General features: G+C 40.7%; 1 protein-coding gene across 1 annotated transcript in view; it reads left to right on the top strand.

The window, feature by feature from the left end:
• Positions 1-18,859, top strand: part of sirt1 (sirtuin 1) — a 24,421-nt gene extending 5,562 nt beyond the window's left edge. Inside the window, exons 4-10 of the mRNA XM_062057871.1 lie at positions 3,857-4,092; positions 7,463-7,615; positions 7,716-7,863; positions 7,953-8,032; positions 16,679-16,862; positions 16,948-17,466; positions 17,620-18,859. Coding sequence (XP_061913855.1) covers positions 3,857-4,092; positions 7,463-7,615; positions 7,716-7,863; positions 7,953-8,032; positions 16,679-16,862; positions 16,948-17,466; positions 17,620-17,909 — 1,610 coding nt within the window. The 3' untranslated portion in view covers positions 17,910-18,859. The remainder of the gene's footprint in view (positions 1-3,856; positions 4,093-7,462; positions 7,616-7,715; positions 7,864-7,952; positions 8,033-16,678; positions 16,863-16,947; positions 17,467-17,619) is intronic.

The raw sequence follows: 18,859 nt of genomic DNA, 5'->3' as shown, positions 1-18,859 counted from the left end.
AAATAAGATAAATAAATAAAAAACATTTTCTTGGATAAAAATGAAAGTAAAACAATATAAAAATAATTACATAAAAAATAGTAATTAATGAAAATGTTAGTGGACCAGCAGCCTATACAATCATGTGTGCTTCAGGAACTGTCCCTTGCAGATGTGTTGTCTATGTTGTGGGAACCAGAATATTGGTAGCAGAAAGAAATAACCTCTTTTGTGTGAGTGGGTGTGGATGAGTGTGCATGGTGGAGGTTGTTTGGGTTGATGCACTGATTGAAAGTGTATATTGTGTTTTTTCTATGTAGATTTAATTTAATAAATTTTTTTTTTTTTTAAATTAAATTTAAAAAAAAAAAAATTTTTTAAATTTTTTTAGAACAGGCCCGCGGGCGACTCATCTGGTCCTTACGGGCGACCTGGCGCCCGCGGGCACCGCGTTGGTGACCCCTGGAATATACCGATCGAGTAATTGAATAAATCATATTTTTGCTTAATTAAGGTTTAATTATACATGTTAAAATGTGCCCTCAATTTTAGCGTTTGGCCTAATTGTCTTTTATTTCCTAAACGCCTGCTTTCATTATTGAAGGCTGACACGCACAGCTGAAATGCGTCCGGGGTTTGTGTGTGCTAATAAAAACAGGTGCGCTCACAGCCCTATGTGCAGACAGTTCTTGTCTCTCGTGCGTTTTTGATGACGACCCCAAAAGGGACAAGCGGTAGAGGATGGATGGATTATTATACGGTGCCGTTTAAATGTTGGTTTCTCCACGCAAATCCGCTGAGCTGTTTTCAACCTGCCAACAATACATAAACAATATAAAAAGACAAACCACTTAATGACAACAACAGTTTTAAATTTTAAGAATGCAATACAGTTCATTGCATGCAAAATAGTAATCAATGTTCATTTTGCCATCATAACATGTTTGAAATGAAAACACAAATATATAAAAGATAGTTTAAAATTAATATTCCCTGAGAAAGTTAAAATAAAAATATATTCTTAGTATCAAAAATAAAAAGAGAACAGTTTTCATTACATCAAACATAAAAAGTGGATTAGGTAGTGCCTTTTAATACTGCATTTGAAATGTGCAACTTCATATTCAGAACCAATATGGCTGACAGGAACTTGGCACATAAGTGCTACCACTGTGAACAAGGACTTGGCACTCTTACATTCTACAGAGACTATAGTGGGTACAAGTGCAAGCTATCCAAGTAGCATGTGGTGGCATGACTTGAATACCCCGAATAACTTTGCACGACTATTTTCGCGTGGTTACTAATGAAAGGCTAATTGAACACGACAGCTCGGATAGCATTGTTAGTTTTCAACACTTTTGGCGGCATTTGATGACTTCACGGGAGTGAAAGAACACATCCTGGTTATCATAATAAATAACATTTATTTTACTAACACAACTTTTGCCTTTACATTTGATAATAGATGACTTACCTCGCCTGTGGACGTCCCTCAATCGGATGCTTTCTCGACGAGTGCTACAGCATCGAACTTGTGCTATTGTGGTATGCGAGCTCCACTTTGCAATGTTTGCATACTACTGCATTTTCCTTCGATTTCAGTGTGAAGTGTTCCCCCACCTTAGACAACTTTTGTCGCTTCTTAATTCCCTCGTTTTGCTATGGCTCTTGTCCACTGCTTTCCGCGGCGTCTGCCATTGCGAGTTATGTTGGCGAAAAAGTTTTCTAAACTCAAGCGTATTTAAAATAGCGGTGTTGTGCAGTGCAGGGGGCATATAATCTGTGACGTAAACACACTGTGCAATACCTAAACAGTCCGTGCGAAACGTGAGCTTTGACTACTGTTTGCTAAACAAGGCAAAATGCCATAAAAAAAACTTAACGGCCCCTCGTGGCAGCAACATGTCTTCGAATATATTTTGTAATCGAATTACTCGAGTTACTCAAGGAATCGTTTCAGCTCTAGACCTACTATTAGCAAGCCAATTATTTTGCATGTTTTCCATTTCTTACGCTTCAGTGATAAGTGTTCTGGCAGGCGTTGTGGCGTCCTACTCTGTTCAGCAGTCCTTAAACACACTGTAAAAACACCGGAGCTAAGATAGCACAGCTTGTAGGTTGAATGTTCACAGCTTAATTGCTCAGACAGCAATGGGTTTTTATATATTTAGATTAGGGTATGTCGTTTCTTAATGGGGGAAAGTCGTGTTAATGTCCCTTGTATTCATGTTAGCATTTAAGCCAACGTCAGTTTGTCCGTAAGTTTATCAAGGTGCAGTTATCAGCCACTATTTTTTGATCATTTTGATTTAAAACGGTAATACTAGTTGTCGACTTTTACCGCTTTGGCGACCCTACATGCCTTGTTTTGGTCTCTGGAGGTCTGTGAATGTTTTTTCTGTCAATTGAATGACACACTTGACTCAGTAGTGCATTTGAAGTGGGTTTAATTTTTTTACAAAATACAGAAGACGATAAATATGGACACAATGACTGACGGAAGTGATAAACAAGATGAAATATAATAGTAAAGTAAAGCGGTAAACAAATGGTGTGGCACCCAAAATTATCCTCTCCTCTATCCTCAATCACAGGTGTGTGCTCTTCTTAAATGCCAATTATGTAGACACCCACTTGTGCACATACCCACCTATACCTATATGACCTACTACCACTCCAACCTAGAGACACACCCACACACACATTGCTCCTCAAGCCCCTTACTTGTCTCCATTACCATTAATACCGTTTGTTACATCCCTAATCACAATGCTAGCATATGTTGCCAATAGTGGTTTAAGAGAACACCAAAAAAAAAAATGTTTATATTTGTTACAATTCCATGTTAAACTTTTGATAACAGATCAGAGAATGTTTGGCTTTGGTTGGCTTGCTCTACTGTCAATCACTTATGTCTCATAGATGTCCATTAATGTGCAACATTATTTTAGGTTTCAAACCTTATATAACAAAAACACATTAAGTTATTTGCTTCCAATTACAATATTTAAACCTATACAAATAAACACTTCTGATATGTCTTCAAGTTTAGTATGAATATTTTAGTGTATTAGTCGGATGCAATGTATCCTATTCACACTTTCTAAAGTTTCCTGACATACTATCTATGTGGCGCTAGTGTTGTTGCTCTCAGTCAGGCACAGGAAGAGAGTGAGGCAACTCGCAAACATACAAAGACAGTAACGCTAGAGATTAAAAATTATTTCTGCGATTAAAAAATGTTATGAGATTAATATGACTGTAATCAATGCGATAATTTTACACCCCTAAAATATTAAATAAAAGAGCCTCTAAAAATCTGTTTTTGTAACAACAAGAAAGAAAAGAAAAGTAAAATATAATCCTCTATCAACAAACCTTTAGCAATGCTCAAATCGTCTGCGAATAACAAAAACACAAGAGAACAAAATATTTAAGTGCCTGGTTTAATAGGACGTTTTAAAACATCAGCAGCCACTTAAAAAATATTTGCCTTTTAACAGTAATTTTTTAGGTAAACATTTTTAGAAAACATAACCATGTCTTGTTCCCTCAAAGATGTTAGCCAGGAACACCAACCAGTCAACTGTTTCAACAATTCTCTGAGAAGGTGACAATATTGCCATTCCACCTTAACACCCTTTTAGATTGTTAACATTTGTGGCAGTGATTCTCATGCAAAGTATTTGCGATTGGTAACCTTGTATACCGAGTCAAATATTTTAACGATATGAATAATGTGTTTTTTAAAATTATTATATTATTTCTATCCTGCTTAAAATATAGTTTTATCGCCCAGCCCTGAATACCTTGCATTTTTTTGCCCCCATTACATGTTTTTGGGGTAATGCAGAGATGTTGTGTTCTGTACCAGGCTCCTACAGTTTCATCCAGCAACACATCAGAGAGACAGATCCAAGGACCATTTTACGGGAGTTGCTGCCTGAGACTGTACTGCCACCGGATTTAGATGACATGACGCTGTGGCAGATCATCATCAACATTTCAGAACCTCCCAAAAGAAAGAAGCGAAAAGACATCAACACATTGGAAGATGTGGTCCGGTTACTCCACGAAAGCAAAAAGATCCTGGTGCTGACTGGTGCTGGGGTGTGTGTCATGCAATGTATTCGTACTCTGTTATTGACCATGTGTATTCTCCTAAAGTATGTTATGGCCACACGCAGGTTTGCGCTATATAGATGATATACGATATAAATGATATCAATTTGGCTAACGAAAGAGCTTTTAATACTATCGTCATAATGTGATAATGCATGCTGACACATTGTAGCTACGTCCTGCAAATTTGACATTAACAAGTGAACAAACGCATCCTCAAAGCAATGTAGCATTCTAGCTAATGTCCCTCAACACTACAAAGCAACTTCCCAGTCACCAATCCTTGCTTTAATGGCAGCAAATAAACTGTGTTTATTACGGCTATTATCACTGGAGGACAAGGAGTAGTTTAACATTCTACACTACACGCTGTAGGAAGATATGCTAACCGTTAACGGCTAAGTTAGAGCTCTTGAATGTACTGTATTTTCCGCACTATAAGGCACACCGGATTATAAGGCGCACTTTCAATGAATGGCCTATTTTAAAACGTTGTTCATATATAAGGCGCACCGCATTATAAGGCGCATAGAATAGACGCTACAGTAGAGGCTGAGGTTACGTTATGCATCCATTAGATGGAGCTGCGCTAAAGGGAATGTCAACAAAACAAATAGTGATTGTACTGACACTTCTACTTGCTGCTCTCTGTTCAACAACTCACTGTTCGAGTTTGTCCTCCAACTGTAGCCATCTCGCTTTGTTCCCTCGGAAACTCTGTTTAGTCTTCTTTACTTGGCGCAAGTCATCATGTTGCTTCCTCCACTTCCGCACCATTGGTTCGTTAATGTTAAATTCTCTCACTGCTGCTCTATTTCCGTGTTCTACTGTGTGACTGATCGCCTTGAGTTTAAACTCTGTGTCGTAAGCGTGTCTCTTATTGGAGCCATTTTTGGGTCTTTACATAAAGTTTAGGTCTCGCAACTACGGTTAGCAGCCGCTGACTTCATTTTCCCCCGTAGAAGAAGAAGCGCTTCTTCTACGGTAAGCAGCCGTAGAAGGGGGAAAATGAAGTTGGCGTAGTTACCGTAGTTGCGAGACCTGTTGTGGCTCAATATTGGTCCATATATAAAGCGCACCGGATTAAAAGGCGCACTGTCAGCTTTTGAGGAAATTGGAGGTTTTTAGATGCGCCTTATAGTGAGGAAAATACGGTAATCAAAAGTGGGCGGATCGATACAAATATTGACTTTAACGATACCAAGTATAGTATCATAGTTGGTACTACAGTGGTTAGATCGATACTTTTACTATAAAAAAAATATTTTGACGTTTTTGTTATTGTTTACAAATTCAGGAAATAAGGCCTCAGACAGAAGAGGGCTTAAGGGCAAAGACCGAACAATTAAATTAGAACCAATAGTTGGAAACAATTTAAACATTTAATTGATATTGTTACGCTGTCATTCTGTGTTTTTGTCTTATTATAATTTTGATCAAATATTTAATCTTTGAATGGTCTAGAAAATGTGAAGTATGAGTATCAGCATTGGTATGACCAATACTTCTTCTGTAATTACTTGGTATTGGATTGATACCCACATTTGTAGTATTGCCCAAATCTGATGTAAAGTATCCAAACAACATAAGAATAAGTGCTTATTACATTTTAACTGAAATGTAGATGGAACCATGTTACAACAGAAAGTAACCAGATATTGACAGTAAATTAGCAAGTACATTAGTAATGGCTTTGAGGAAATGACGCAGTGTTACTGCATCCGTCAGCAACTAAATTAGGAGCCTGTATAACCTGTTTTGAAAAGGTTCCATACCAAATAATATATCGTGAAATATATCTTTATCGCAAAAGGCTACAATTTATATTGTGACACAGATTTCAGGCCATATCGTTATCTATATTAAGGCTCTGTACCCCACAAACACAGATACTTTCATGAACGCCCCCTTTTGAGATCAGATTTCTGTCCACATGAAAAATGCATTCACAGTCTGTTGTACACATTTTGTGGAAATATTACGCCTATGTTCATCAATATAGAAAAATATCACAGGTCAAGGGAAAACCAACATTTTGGGGACGGGACACATTTCCAGAAAGCTAAGAACCGGGGGGGCGAACTTTTCCCTTCAATATTAGTCTTATTTTGTATATTCCGGAGAACCAGCGTCCTCTATAGTAGACATTTGAATTTTGTCAGATTTACAAGAGCGCTTTGCTGTTTTTAAGAACGTTCTGCAAAAAGCTACTCAAAGACCTTCTGTATGACAACACTCTAGTATAGTGTTTTTGAGAAACTTCTGCAAAAATGTGAGTCTCAAGTCTTTTAAACTAAACTCACGGGACACCAGTTAAATAGTCCAAATAATGGAAAAAAGAGGACCTAAAATGGAACCTTGAGAAACACTACCAGTATAACTAAAGACGATAAACAAATGACTGACTGTATCTGAAACAAGCTCCAGCAACACCTTAAATACATAAATCAAATTGTGTTAAAAAAATTGTAACTAAAAAAAGGGGGAGGACTTACCCTTGAGAAACACCTTAGTTTTGAACTGAATTGAATGGATTTGGCCCTTAGGCTGCAAGTTGAATAGCCTGAATAGTTGTAGGTTAATAACTTCATGTTCTGTTGTTAAATACCATAATTTCCGGACTATAAGCCGCACCTGACTATAAGCCGCACCAGCTAAATTTAGGGGAAAATACAGATTGCTCCATATATAAGCCGCACCCGACTATAAGCCGCAGGGTTTTGATGTGTAATTACCGTAGTATATAGGGGTTCCTGCTACCACGGAGGGGATTGTCGGGACAGAGATGACTGTTTGGGAACGCAAAGCGTCCCATTTATTAACAATAAATCTTTCAATCAAACTTTCACATCTTTGACATGGCGAACAGCATTCGTGCAGAGTACAAATAATACAACGGTGCAAAGTAATACAAAGTGCTCGCCTGTACGTTATAAAAATAACCAGCCTACCGGTATATGAAAAGTCAGTCTTTAATCATTGTGTCATCGTCTTCCTCCTGCGTACTAAAACCACCGAAATCCTCTTCGTCGGTGTCGGAGAAGAACAGGCCGTAAATAAGCCGCACCGTTGTATAAGCCGCAGGGACCAGAACGAGGGGGAAAAGTAGCGGCTTATAGTCCGGAAATTACTGTACCTATACGTTTTAATAACATGAAATAATGTCACAAACTGTTTTAACCAAAGATTCTGTTTTGCTCGTTCACACATGCTGTAGCCGGATTTTCTGAGAACAAAAAAACTCAGCTTTTTAGTACAAAAATCCCCATTTGCGAGTGGACGGGCCAAAATACACAGAAACACATTTTTAAATGTTCATGTGGACGTGGCTTAAATTACACTTCCTCTATTCTTTCAGGTGTCAGTATCATGTGGAATACCAGATTTTCGCTCCAGAGATGGAATTTATGCCCGACTTGCTGTCGATTTTCCCGATCTTCCAGACCCCCAAGCTATGTTTGACATTGAATACTTCCAAAGAGATCCACGGCCATTTTTCAAGTTTGCTAAGGTTTGCTGAATGTATGTTTATTCTTGCAAAGCTAGTGTAGGTGTAACGCTGCCTATGTCCATTTTTCTGCTAAGTGCTCAATGCATCGTCTTTGCCACAGGAGATCTACCCAGGTCAGTTTCAGCCTTCACCCTGTCACAAATTCATATATATGCTGGACAAGCAGGGCAAGTTGCTGCGCAACTACACACAGAATATTGATACGTTAGAACAAGTGGCTGGAGTTCAGCGAATCATCCAGTGTCATGGTAAGTGACAACCCTAACTCATCAACAATCTTTTTTTGGGAGGCGGGGGATCTTCATTATGTCAAAATGTAATCAGAACTTACTTTCAGGGTCATTTGCAACTGCTTCTTGCCTCATCTGCAAATACCAAGTGGATTGTGAAGTTGTAAGGGAAGACATCTTTAATCAGGTATGTGTATAAGCATTTGGTAAAATATCAATAAGACTAACATTTAGCCCTGGGTTTTAAGTTTAAATTTAAACCCGTAACCACACGGTGACTTAGAATTCAACTTCTGTTATATTTTCAAAGTTCTTGCCATCACGTAATTTCTTTGGGTGCAGCAGTCACATAGATCCTATCACCTAGCATTGGTCATTTGTCACCCCATAGCACCAATGCATTTGATAGGCTTACTTGTTTTGCTGTTTAAAAAAATTAAGTGTGTGCGCGCATGTGCCATTCGGTTCCATAATGGCACCGGTGACAAAATAAACGGTACTAACGAGACGGAAAAAAGAAGTAGCACTCTGTTCTTCATGGTGCCAAAAGAATACAGACTCCGCCATCTGCAACATGTGCTTTACAGTGATACAGTATTATGAAAGTAATGTCTTATTTTTTCTACCGCTTGCCCCTCATAATTATGACAAAATAAAATAATTGGAAATGGCACAACATGTTGGTGCCAAATTTGTTTTTGTAATCTGTTTGCTTTTTTACTACTCAGAGAGAAGTTGTCTAGTATATTCATTGTTATTTAATGCCAAAATTGTTCTTTGATTGCCATGAGAAACCTATGTTTAATGTATGATAACATTTGTTAAAATGAAGCCAATTAATGGCATTTTTGTGGTCAAGTTTACATTTTGAGATGTATCAAAATAAATTTTGGTACTGGTATCAAAATACATGTTGGTACTGGTACCAAAATACATTTTGGTTCCAGGACCACACTACATCAGATATAAAAACGGAAAATAACAAAAGTCAAAACTTAATTTTTGCATTTGATACGCTCAACTTACCCAAAAGTGGTTTTAGGTGAATTTGTGTTTGCAGGTTAACAAGAAGAAGACAGAGAAGAACTACACTACAATATAAATTGAAGTTACACTAGAATTATTTTTTGTTTTCTGACTTATACATTACTACAAAGCTGGAAAACCGCTATAGAAAAAAATAAGATATCCTGGATTACTTAAACTTAAATTGTAATACAGTCATTTGTCTTCTTCTATGTTTGTTTACTGTAGATGCAAGCCCAAGTCCACGTAAAACTACTTACAGGTAAACTCTGGGCATTCCATACATTTGCAAAATTAGTTTTATACACTTATTATCGATCTTCTTCATATTGGATGTAATTGATGGGACTAAGGTCTAATTAAAAAACAGTAAACTTTATTCATTTTTTGATTTATTTGAATTATTAATTATGAATAATTTCTATCAGCAATACCATGCTTATGTGTTAGTCTTCAAAAGTGTCCAAAAACACCAGAAATAAGTTTTTTATTTTTAAAACAGAACCTACAATGCATCCAAAAAGTTGTCACAGCGCTTCAGTTTTTCTAAATTTTGTTATGCTACAGCTGTATTTCAAAATACAAAAAAAATATTTTGTCCTCAAAATTCTGAGGACAATACCCCATAATGACAATGTGAAAAGTTATTAAAATGTATCCATCCATTTTCTACCGCTTGTCCTTAACGGGGTCGCAGGTTGTGCTGGAGCCTATCTCAGCTGCATTCGGGCGGAAGGTGCAGTACACCCTGGACAAGTCGTCATCTCATCGCAGGGCCAACACAGATAGACAGACAACATTCACACACTAGGTCAATTTTGCTAATATATTAAAACAAAAAGAATTTCAAAAAATTCCGCAGGCATTAAAAATCAATAAATGGATTTGGCAAAAATTAAGGCCTTAAATTTTATTAGAAAACATTCAATTTGATGTCCACAGGCATTAAAAAGTTTCATACAATTGTGGGCCCGGACCATCAATAGGTCAAGTAATGTAACGATAAATGAAAATAAACTTAACTTTTCCGTCACCAATAAATTGTTACTTCTGTGTGTTTTTTTCTTTGGATGTTGCTTTCAAACTGGATACAAGATGTCTCACTCTGCATTGCTCTCAGCACCTGAGCACGTTTATTCAACAGTAGAATTACATGAACGGAGTTAGCCTCTGTCAGTCATCCGGAATCTTTGTTTTGATACGCACTTGTGGAAACTACTTGCAAATACTCTTTCAAACATTTTCCTGTGTGTAAGAATGGTTGTATTAAACAATGGTATCCAAAGCAACACTCACTTTAATGTTGGAGCTAAAACTAATGATTTTAATACAACGCTCACTTTTAATGTGCACATTGCTTTAAAACCGTTTGAGAAGACGTTCGTGAAGGTGGGCCCTGCCAATCCAAATTATGTTTTAACAAGCTGACCAATCAAAGCTCTTTTTTCCCCTGACTTTATTTTAACAACAATATCCCTCCATCCATCCATCTTCTTCCGCTTATCCGAGGTCGGGTCGTGGGGGCAGCAGCCTAAGCAGGGAAACCCAGACTTTCCTCTCCCCAGCCACTTCGTCCAGCTCTTCCCGGGGTATCCCGAGGCGTTCCCAGGCCAGCCGGGAGACAGTCTTCCCAACGTGTCCTGGGTCTTCCCCGTGGCCTCCTACCGGTCGGACGTGCCCTAAACACCTCCCTAGGGAGGCGTTTGGGTGGCATTCTGACCAGATGCCCGAACCACCTCATCTGGCTCTTCTCGATGTGGAGGAGCAGCGGCTTTATTTTGAGCTCCCCCCAGATGGCAGAGCTTCTCACCCTATCTCTAAGGGAGAGAGCCCCGCCACCCGGCGGAGGACACTCATTTCGTCCACTTGTACCCGTGATGTTGTCCTTTCGGTCATAACCCAAAGCTCATGACCATAGATGAGGATGGGAACGTAGATCGACCGGTAAATTGAGGGCTTTGCCTTGCGGCTCAGCTCCTTCTTCACCACAACGGATCGATACAGCGTCCGCATTACTGAAGACGCCGCACCGATCCGCCTGTCCATCTCACGATCCACTCTTCCCCCACTCGTGAACAAGACTCCGAGGTACTTGAACTCCTCCTCTTGGGGCAGGGTCTCCTCCCCAACCCGGAGATGGCACTCCACCTTTTTCCTGGCGAGAACCATGGACTCGGACTTGGAGGTGCTGATTGTCATCCCAGTCGCTTCACACTCGACTGCGAACCGATCCAGTGAGAGCTGAAGATCCTGGCCAGATGAAGCCATCAGGACCACATCATCTGCAAAAAAAAAAGCAGAGATCTAATCCTGCAGCCACCAAACCGGATCCCCTTAACACCCTGACTGCGCCTAGAAATTCTGTCCATAAAAGTTATTAACTGAATCGGTGACAAAGGGCAGCCTTGGTGGAGTCCAACCCTCACTGGAAACGTGTCCGACTTACTGCCGGCAATGCGGACCAAGCTCTGACACTGATCGTACAGGGAGCGGACCGCCACAATTAGATAGTCCGATACCCCATACTCTCTGAGCACTCCCCACAGGACTTCCCGAGGGACACGGTCAAATTCCTTCTCAAAGTCCACAAGGTACATGTGGACTGGGCAAACTCCCATGCACCCTCAAGGACTCTGCCGAGAGTATAGAGCTAGTCCACAGTTCCACGACCAGGACAAAAACCACACTGTTCCTCCTGAATCCGAGGTTCGACTATCCGGCATAGCCTCCTCTCCAGTACACCTGAATCAAATCAAATCAAATCAACTTTATTTATAAAGCACATTTAAAATTTACCACAGGGGTAGCCAAAGTGCTGTACAATGGGCAGGTTAAAAGATAACACAAGAGAAACGAGCAAACACAACACAATACAAACAGAGCACAATAAAAAATAAATAACTAAAATAGAACATAGCTCTTGGGACGTGGAATGTCCTTACCGGGAAGGCTGAGTAGTGTGATTCCACGATAGTTGGAACACACCTTCCGAATCCCCTTCTTAAAGAGAGGAACCACCACCCCGGTCTGCCAATCCAGAGGTACCGCCCCCGATGTCCACGCGATGCTGTAGAGTCTTGTCAAACAAGACAGCCCCACAGCATCCAGAGCCATAAGGAACTCCGGGCGGATCTCATCCACCATCGGGGCCTTGCCACCGAGGAGCTTTTTAACTACCTCAGCAACCTCAGCCCCAGAAATAGGAGAGCCCACCACAGATTCCCCAGGCACTGCTTCCTCATAGGAAGACGTGTTGGTGGGATTGAGGAGGTCTCCTAAGTATTCCCTCCATCGATCCACAACATCCGCAGTCGAGGTCAGCAGAACACCATCCTCACCATACACCAGACCTCTAGGTATTCTGCGGCCCACGGGCCGCATCCGGCCCTTTTGTACGTCCCTGTACAGCCCGCGTGAAGCCATCAAAAATTACAAAATAAATTTTAAAAAGTATCTATTTCGAGTGCAATACAACGGTGCTGCTTTTGTTTTGAAAAGCGTTATTCGTATTACTTCCGTGTGGACGTATGCTCGTGCGCGCAGCGGCAATCACAAATTACAAAATAAATTTAAAAAAACATCTATGTCGTGCGTGCAATACAACTGTGCTGCTTTTATTTTGAAAAGTGTTATTTATGGGCATATGTCCTGTGGGTGAAGGCGCACAGCGACAAGTGATGCCCGGTTATCCCCGAGACGCTAAAAAAAGAAAAGTTGATGACGAATGGCGTGTTTTCAACAAGACATGGACTGCACAGGTTGCAGTGTTTAAAGAATATAGTATAACGACCTGCTGAAGTTGATGTTGTGTTTTTGAGTTGCGTAAATGAGGAGTGAGGATAGACGTGCGTGTGGAAGGAACGAGTAACGTTGAGCTGTGTTAGTATAGGTTGCTCAATAAAAGTTTGAAAAGAGCGTCAGACTTGGTGTGCACTTCTGGACGCTACAATTGGTGTCAGAAGTAAAACTTTGTGCGCATACTGCGCTGCTTGTGTGCTCAGCCTGCTACGTCATCGGGAGGTACGTGCCACGATGTTTCCTGGCGACTTTGTCAAGATTGAACGGGAGGGAAAGGACATTGAGTGGGGACTTATGGTGCCGGCAGCACTGCAGATGTCTGTGTGTATGCCGGACGTGAGGAGCTCGTCGCAAAGAGAGAGAGAAAGGGAGGAAGGAGAGAGGCAGCATCTACAGGTGCAGCGCACGCTGCTTGGCATGGGGGAATTCCGCCCTCAATGAAGACTCCCAGGTTTGATGGCAAGGTGAACTGGGAGGCATTTCATCCCACTTCTGCCACCAATTGTAGTGTCCAGAAGAAGTGCACACCAAGTTTGACGCTCTTTTTAAACTTTTATTGAGCAACCTATACTAACACAGCTCAACTTATCTCGTTCTTTCCACACGCACGTCTATCCTCACTCCTCATTTCCGCAACAGCAATGCTTCCTCCTTCTTCGCCAATCACCTTACAGGCGTGCTACATTCACAACAAAGAGGATGCAGGATAAAGTGACAGAAATTGAAATTTTTGCATTGTATTATACATCAGGAAGTGGTGCAAGAAAGTGTTAAAAAATAAAACAATCAAAAGCCACCTGCTTTTGTATAAAGATAAGTTAGGTTAAATGAAAATATTATTATTATTATTTATCTTACGGTATATCAAAAATAATTTGAGCAAAATTTAATTGAAATATTGTCGGTGTGGCCCTCCAGCAGTGCTCGGGTTGCTCATGCGGCACCCGGTAAAAATTAATTGCCCACCCCTGCCATACACGGTGTTGACAGTGCACTGCTTCCCCTTCCTGAGGCGGCGGATGGTGGTCCAGAATCGCTTCGAAGCGTCCCAAAGTCGTTTTTCATGGCTTCCCCAAACTCCTCCCATGTCCGAGTTTTTGCCTCCGCGACCGCTGAAGCCGCACACCGCTTGGCCTGTCGGGACCTGTTCGCTACCTCCGGAGTCCTATGAGCCAAAAGAACCCGATAGGACTCTTTCTTCTGCTTGACGGCATCCCTCACCGCCGGTGTCCACCAACGAGTTCTAGGATGACCCTGCCAGGTCTGTCAGGCATCCTCCCCCACCATCACAGCCAACTCACCACCACAAGGAGGCAGTAGTGGGGTCAGTAGAAAAGGACTACTACATTCTAACCAAAAATGGCACTATCGACACTGAAAGAAATTTAAATACATTGCGAAAATTTGACTTTTACAGTAGCTAGAATACAAAGTATGAATGTTCTGCCCTTAGCCAGTGCTCGAGTCAGTTTCTTGTCAACCTTTTAATGGACGGACACACCATTTCAGACAAGCAGTAACAAAGGTAGAAATTCACACAAGTAAGCTTCATCACGAAACTTGGTCAGATCGTTCAAAGTAAATACTGTGCAGAAAGATATTTAGTTTGTTTTCTATTGAAATTGATGTCTTGTGGACATGTTTTTTTCTGAGTAACTCTGGCAATCAAAGCACGTTTATTACATGTAGTGCTAAAATGTTCCAGTATAGGGCAATAACGTGACACCACAGGTTTAATTGTGTTGAAACTTACTAGAATTTAAGCCATGTTTACTTCCATAAACACTGCAGCACGTGTGACTTCATGTCTGCATGCATTTTATTTTCTAATGTGAACGACTACATTAAAAGATTGGGTTTTAAAAATTCAGAATTGGACAGTCAAGTATGTTTAACACACAAGGATTGGCAACACTCAATTCTGTTGGCCCTGCGATGAGGTGGCGACTTGTCCAGGGTGTACCCCGCATTCCGCCCGAATGTAGCTGGGATAGGCTCCAGCCACCCCGTGGACACCGACACAAACAAGCGGTAGAAAAATGAATGGATGGATGGAATTTGACTTCGTAGATAACTGTGCTCTTTGTTCGGTTTAAAAAATAAAGAAAAATGCAACAACTACAGGAGAGCGCAGTACCGTGGTGGCCATCCGCGGCAACATCTTGGTATGAGAAACAAGGGAAATATTACAGAAAACAAAGGACAAAAAACATTTTAAAAGGAACGCAGCTCTGATGCAACCAGCTGCCACTTCAGCGGTGCCATTTCAGCTACATACAGCTACAAAGACAACGAAAAAAATTAAAAAAAAATTTGCTATAATAATACATATTGCACACATACAATTACGCAATGCATAGACAAACATCTCAAACAAAAACCCATTTCAATGTGACGGTGGCTTCTGCGGTGCTCAAAGCCATCGTCTGCTGGGGTGGGGGGCAGCACAGCCAGCGACAAGAACAGACCCAACAAAGTAACCAAATAAGCCGACTCCCTTGGCTAACGTCCAGTTCGAGCGGATGATCGAGAATCCATTCAGGGAGACCAAAGGGTTCAACAGATGTCCATCCAGCCAGGATTCAGTGAAGCCCCGTCCATCCCGATGCTGAATGCTAGCTCCACAATCCCGTCCGTCTCTTCCTCCACATCTCCTCCGTGGACTCCAGCGTGGCAGAGAACCAGTAGCTGATTTCCGGTGCAAACATGGCCACGGCTCCCCTTAAGGCAGATCCAAAAGTTCTCAAAAAAGCGCCTGAAAGCAGCGTAGATGTCACAAAGTGCCACTCCTTGTTGCGCAGTCCCACTGGGGCTCGATCCAAAAGGCAAAAAACGCAAAAACAAGAGGGGAAACATCAACAACACAAAGGAGGAACCACAGGAGGACAGAGCTCCTGCAACCAGCAATTATCCTATTTCTCAACATGTGTAGTGTTTTCAAATGTAAAATATGTGCCTTTGCTAAATAAAGATTGAGACTCAGCAAGTAGATACTATTACTCAAGTTAATAATTCTTAAAGGGGAACTTCACTTTTTTGTAATTTTGCCCATCATTTACAGTCCTTATGTAAGGCATAAACATTTGTTTAGTTTTTTTATGCATTCTAAATAGTAAATAAAAGAAATCAAGTCTGCTTACAATGGAGTCTATGGGAGTTGCTCTATTCTGCCTATAAAGCACTTCAAAACATACAAACACTTCCATTAAGGTTTTATATACATGTTGTAAGTACATATGTAATGTAGTAATAGGCACATTTATAATAGCATGTACTATTTACATATTTCTCTCATTTTAAGCATATGCGGCACAATGATTTTAAAAACACATCACAATGTTCACTTTTTTTTCCAATATCACTGATTTCTACTCACAGCAAACTTTATGAGAGCCAACAAACATAATAAAACATAATTTACTGTACAAGGTCTGCTGTCAATAGGATGCTGACTGTTATATTTCCTGAGGGAACTCTCCTGAAGGAATCAATAGTTATGCTGTAAATAGGATGCTGACTGTTATATTTCCTGAGGGAACTCTCCTGAAGGAATCAAAGTACTATCTATCTATATATTCCCATTATGATGAATAATTACTTTTTTGTTGTCCTGTCCAGCTACTCAGGCAAATCATATTGTTGATGTAGATGCCCATATTTGCTATACAGATTTAATTTTGCATTATTAGGATTTGACTTTATTAAACGGATTTCTATTCATGTTTGGCGCGACCGGAACAGGAGGGAATAGAAAAAGAAAAAAAGGAAGACGGGGAAATTGTGGGGAGAGGGGGATAAGATAGACAATATCAACAACCACAGAATACTTCCGTCTTTTTTTCATAATCAGTGAGCGATAGGCAAAATTCCGAAAAAAATGCAGCTCCCCTATAAATATCACACAATAAATTCTCCATAATGGCAAGATAATCTGTATTCTCTGCGGCCTATGCTAACTGACAAAGAAAAAAAAAATTGAAATCCTAATTATGTTGCATTCCTCCTGCAGCGGGTCCCCCATTGTCCTCAGTGTCCTGACATTCCCTTGGCAATAATGAAACCGGACATCGTCTTCTTTGGAGAGAATCTTCCAGAAATGTTCCACAGAGCTATGAAGCAAGACAAAGATGAGGTGGATCTATTGATAGTCATTGGGTCATCTCTGAAAGTCCGACCTGTTGCCCTCATCCCAAGTATGCGTCGCTCAGATGAGGGATTTTCTTTGTGCCTTTAGGAAGTGAAAATATTTACCACAGCTGTCCTTCTTATCCCACTCAGACTCTATTCCTCATGAAGTGCCTCAGGTCCTGATCAACAGAGAGCAGCTGCCACACCTCAACTTTGATGTGGAGCTGCTCGGCGACTGCGACGTCATCGTCAATGAGCTCTGTCATCGTCTTGGCGGGGACTTCGAGCAGCTATGCTACAACACCATAAGACTCTCTGAGATCACGGAGAAACCCCCCCGGTTACCAGAGCAGCCCCAAAGCGAGACATTGAATGCTGCGGCCGATGAAGGAGCACCAGAGGAATCAAAGCAACACAGCACAGACTCAATCCGTATGCCTTCAGAGGAGACGTCGAGTCCAAATGTCACAGCTAACATATCGCCTTCGCAGCCTTGTCCTGACACACATTGCCCCGGTGAGGAGAGAACCGAAGATTCTGAGTTACCAAACAAAGACGCGACAAAAGAAAAAGCCACAGAAAAAAAGAGCCAAACTTCCACCCTTGAGTTCCGGAGACGGTGTTGGATGAATCGAATCAGCAGGAGTCCACTCAGCAAACGCCTTGACAGTAAGCGAAAAGAACAGTAGAGATGTTTGTACACAATGTAGCCACTGCCTCCTAAACATGCCTCCCTCTGTCCAAAGTGTTTCTTTAAAAACTGACTTTATGAATATAATTTGCAGTTTTGGGAAGTAAACCTTGTTCTTGTTCTACCAACAGCGGGACAATACCTGTTCCAAGCACCAAATCACTACATCTTCCACGGAGCCGAGGTTTACTCCGACTCGGAGGGCGAGACGTCTAGCTCTTGTGGAAGTGACACCGAGGAGTCTGATTGCAGTGCCAACGAGGGAGAGGATTTCAGCGAGCTGGAGGAAGCCGACTCGCTAGCAGCCGACAGAGCAACCTGCCTCAGAGACACAACAAAAGACACTTTAGCCGATGACAAAGTGTCCTCTTTGCCCACAGACAGTATGGCTGAACAAACTCAGAGCACCACACACCTTTAAAGTACTCAGTCGACAAAGCACTAATTGTCTTTTTATATACATGTATACTGTATATGTTTTATATATTTTTTGATTCATCGAACTATAATTTTTCATGAAGTTTAAATTGTGTGACAACTTGTGTGAATATCGAGCAAGTTTTGTTCTCTTGTTTTTGTTTGCCCAGTTTACTAACACACATTGTGTCTGAAACACACCGGTATGCTGCTTACTTAATTGGATGCAGTAATCCTGTTTGTATTTTGTTCAATGTTGCCATCTCTTTGTATTCACTTTTTGGAAATGCATCAGTTCTTAAATGTCTGAGGTGAAAGTAGAACAAGCTTTAATTCAGAAATTGCTAGCATAAGTCCACAATGTGACATCTACTGTGATCTAATGTATTTTGCAGCTGGTTGCAGTAGCTTGAATATGTTTGTGAAATACCTAAAAGTATCCACTATGATCCCTCAACATTTTGACTCCAGCAGTCCTCTTAAGTTTAAGCCAAAGAACATTTCATCGACATGTTCTGATATTGATACAAACTGCATGCTCATATCAGTTGACTTAAGTGGGGAGAATTGTTGAAAGGTGGTTCTTTCAGACATGGCAGCTACTTTTTATGGTCAAGCTTCTTATTTTTATACTCTGAGGAGACATACTCTGCAAAGGGTAGATGACAGTCTTTCTGTACAAAGTTATACTTTTAAAGCCTTATGATTACATTCAATCAACATTGCTCCTCTCAAAACCGATTGTTGCTCTTATTTTTCATGGGCTATGTTATATTTGGTTTCATTCTTCAACCAAGAGTCTGCTGCATGTTAATGTGTTGCTCAGCAGAACAGATCTTTATGAGCCTGGTACTCACTTGACGTTTTGGTCTGTTGTTCAAGAGAGTACAATTTTCCACCCTTTTAAATTGTTACTTCTAGGGTTCTCAGTAAACAAATATTGAAAAACATGTG

The sequence above is a fragment of the Entelurus aequoreus genome, linkage group LG09 (assembly GCF_033978785.1).
Source record: "Entelurus aequoreus isolate RoL-2023_Sb linkage group LG09, RoL_Eaeq_v1.1, whole genome shotgun sequence".
In the NCBI taxonomy this organism is placed as follows: Eukaryota; Metazoa; Chordata; class Actinopteri; order Syngnathiformes; family Syngnathidae; genus Entelurus; species Entelurus aequoreus.
The sequence above is the reverse complement of the archived record's forward strand: the minus strand, read 5'-3'. Positions and strand labels throughout refer to the sequence as shown.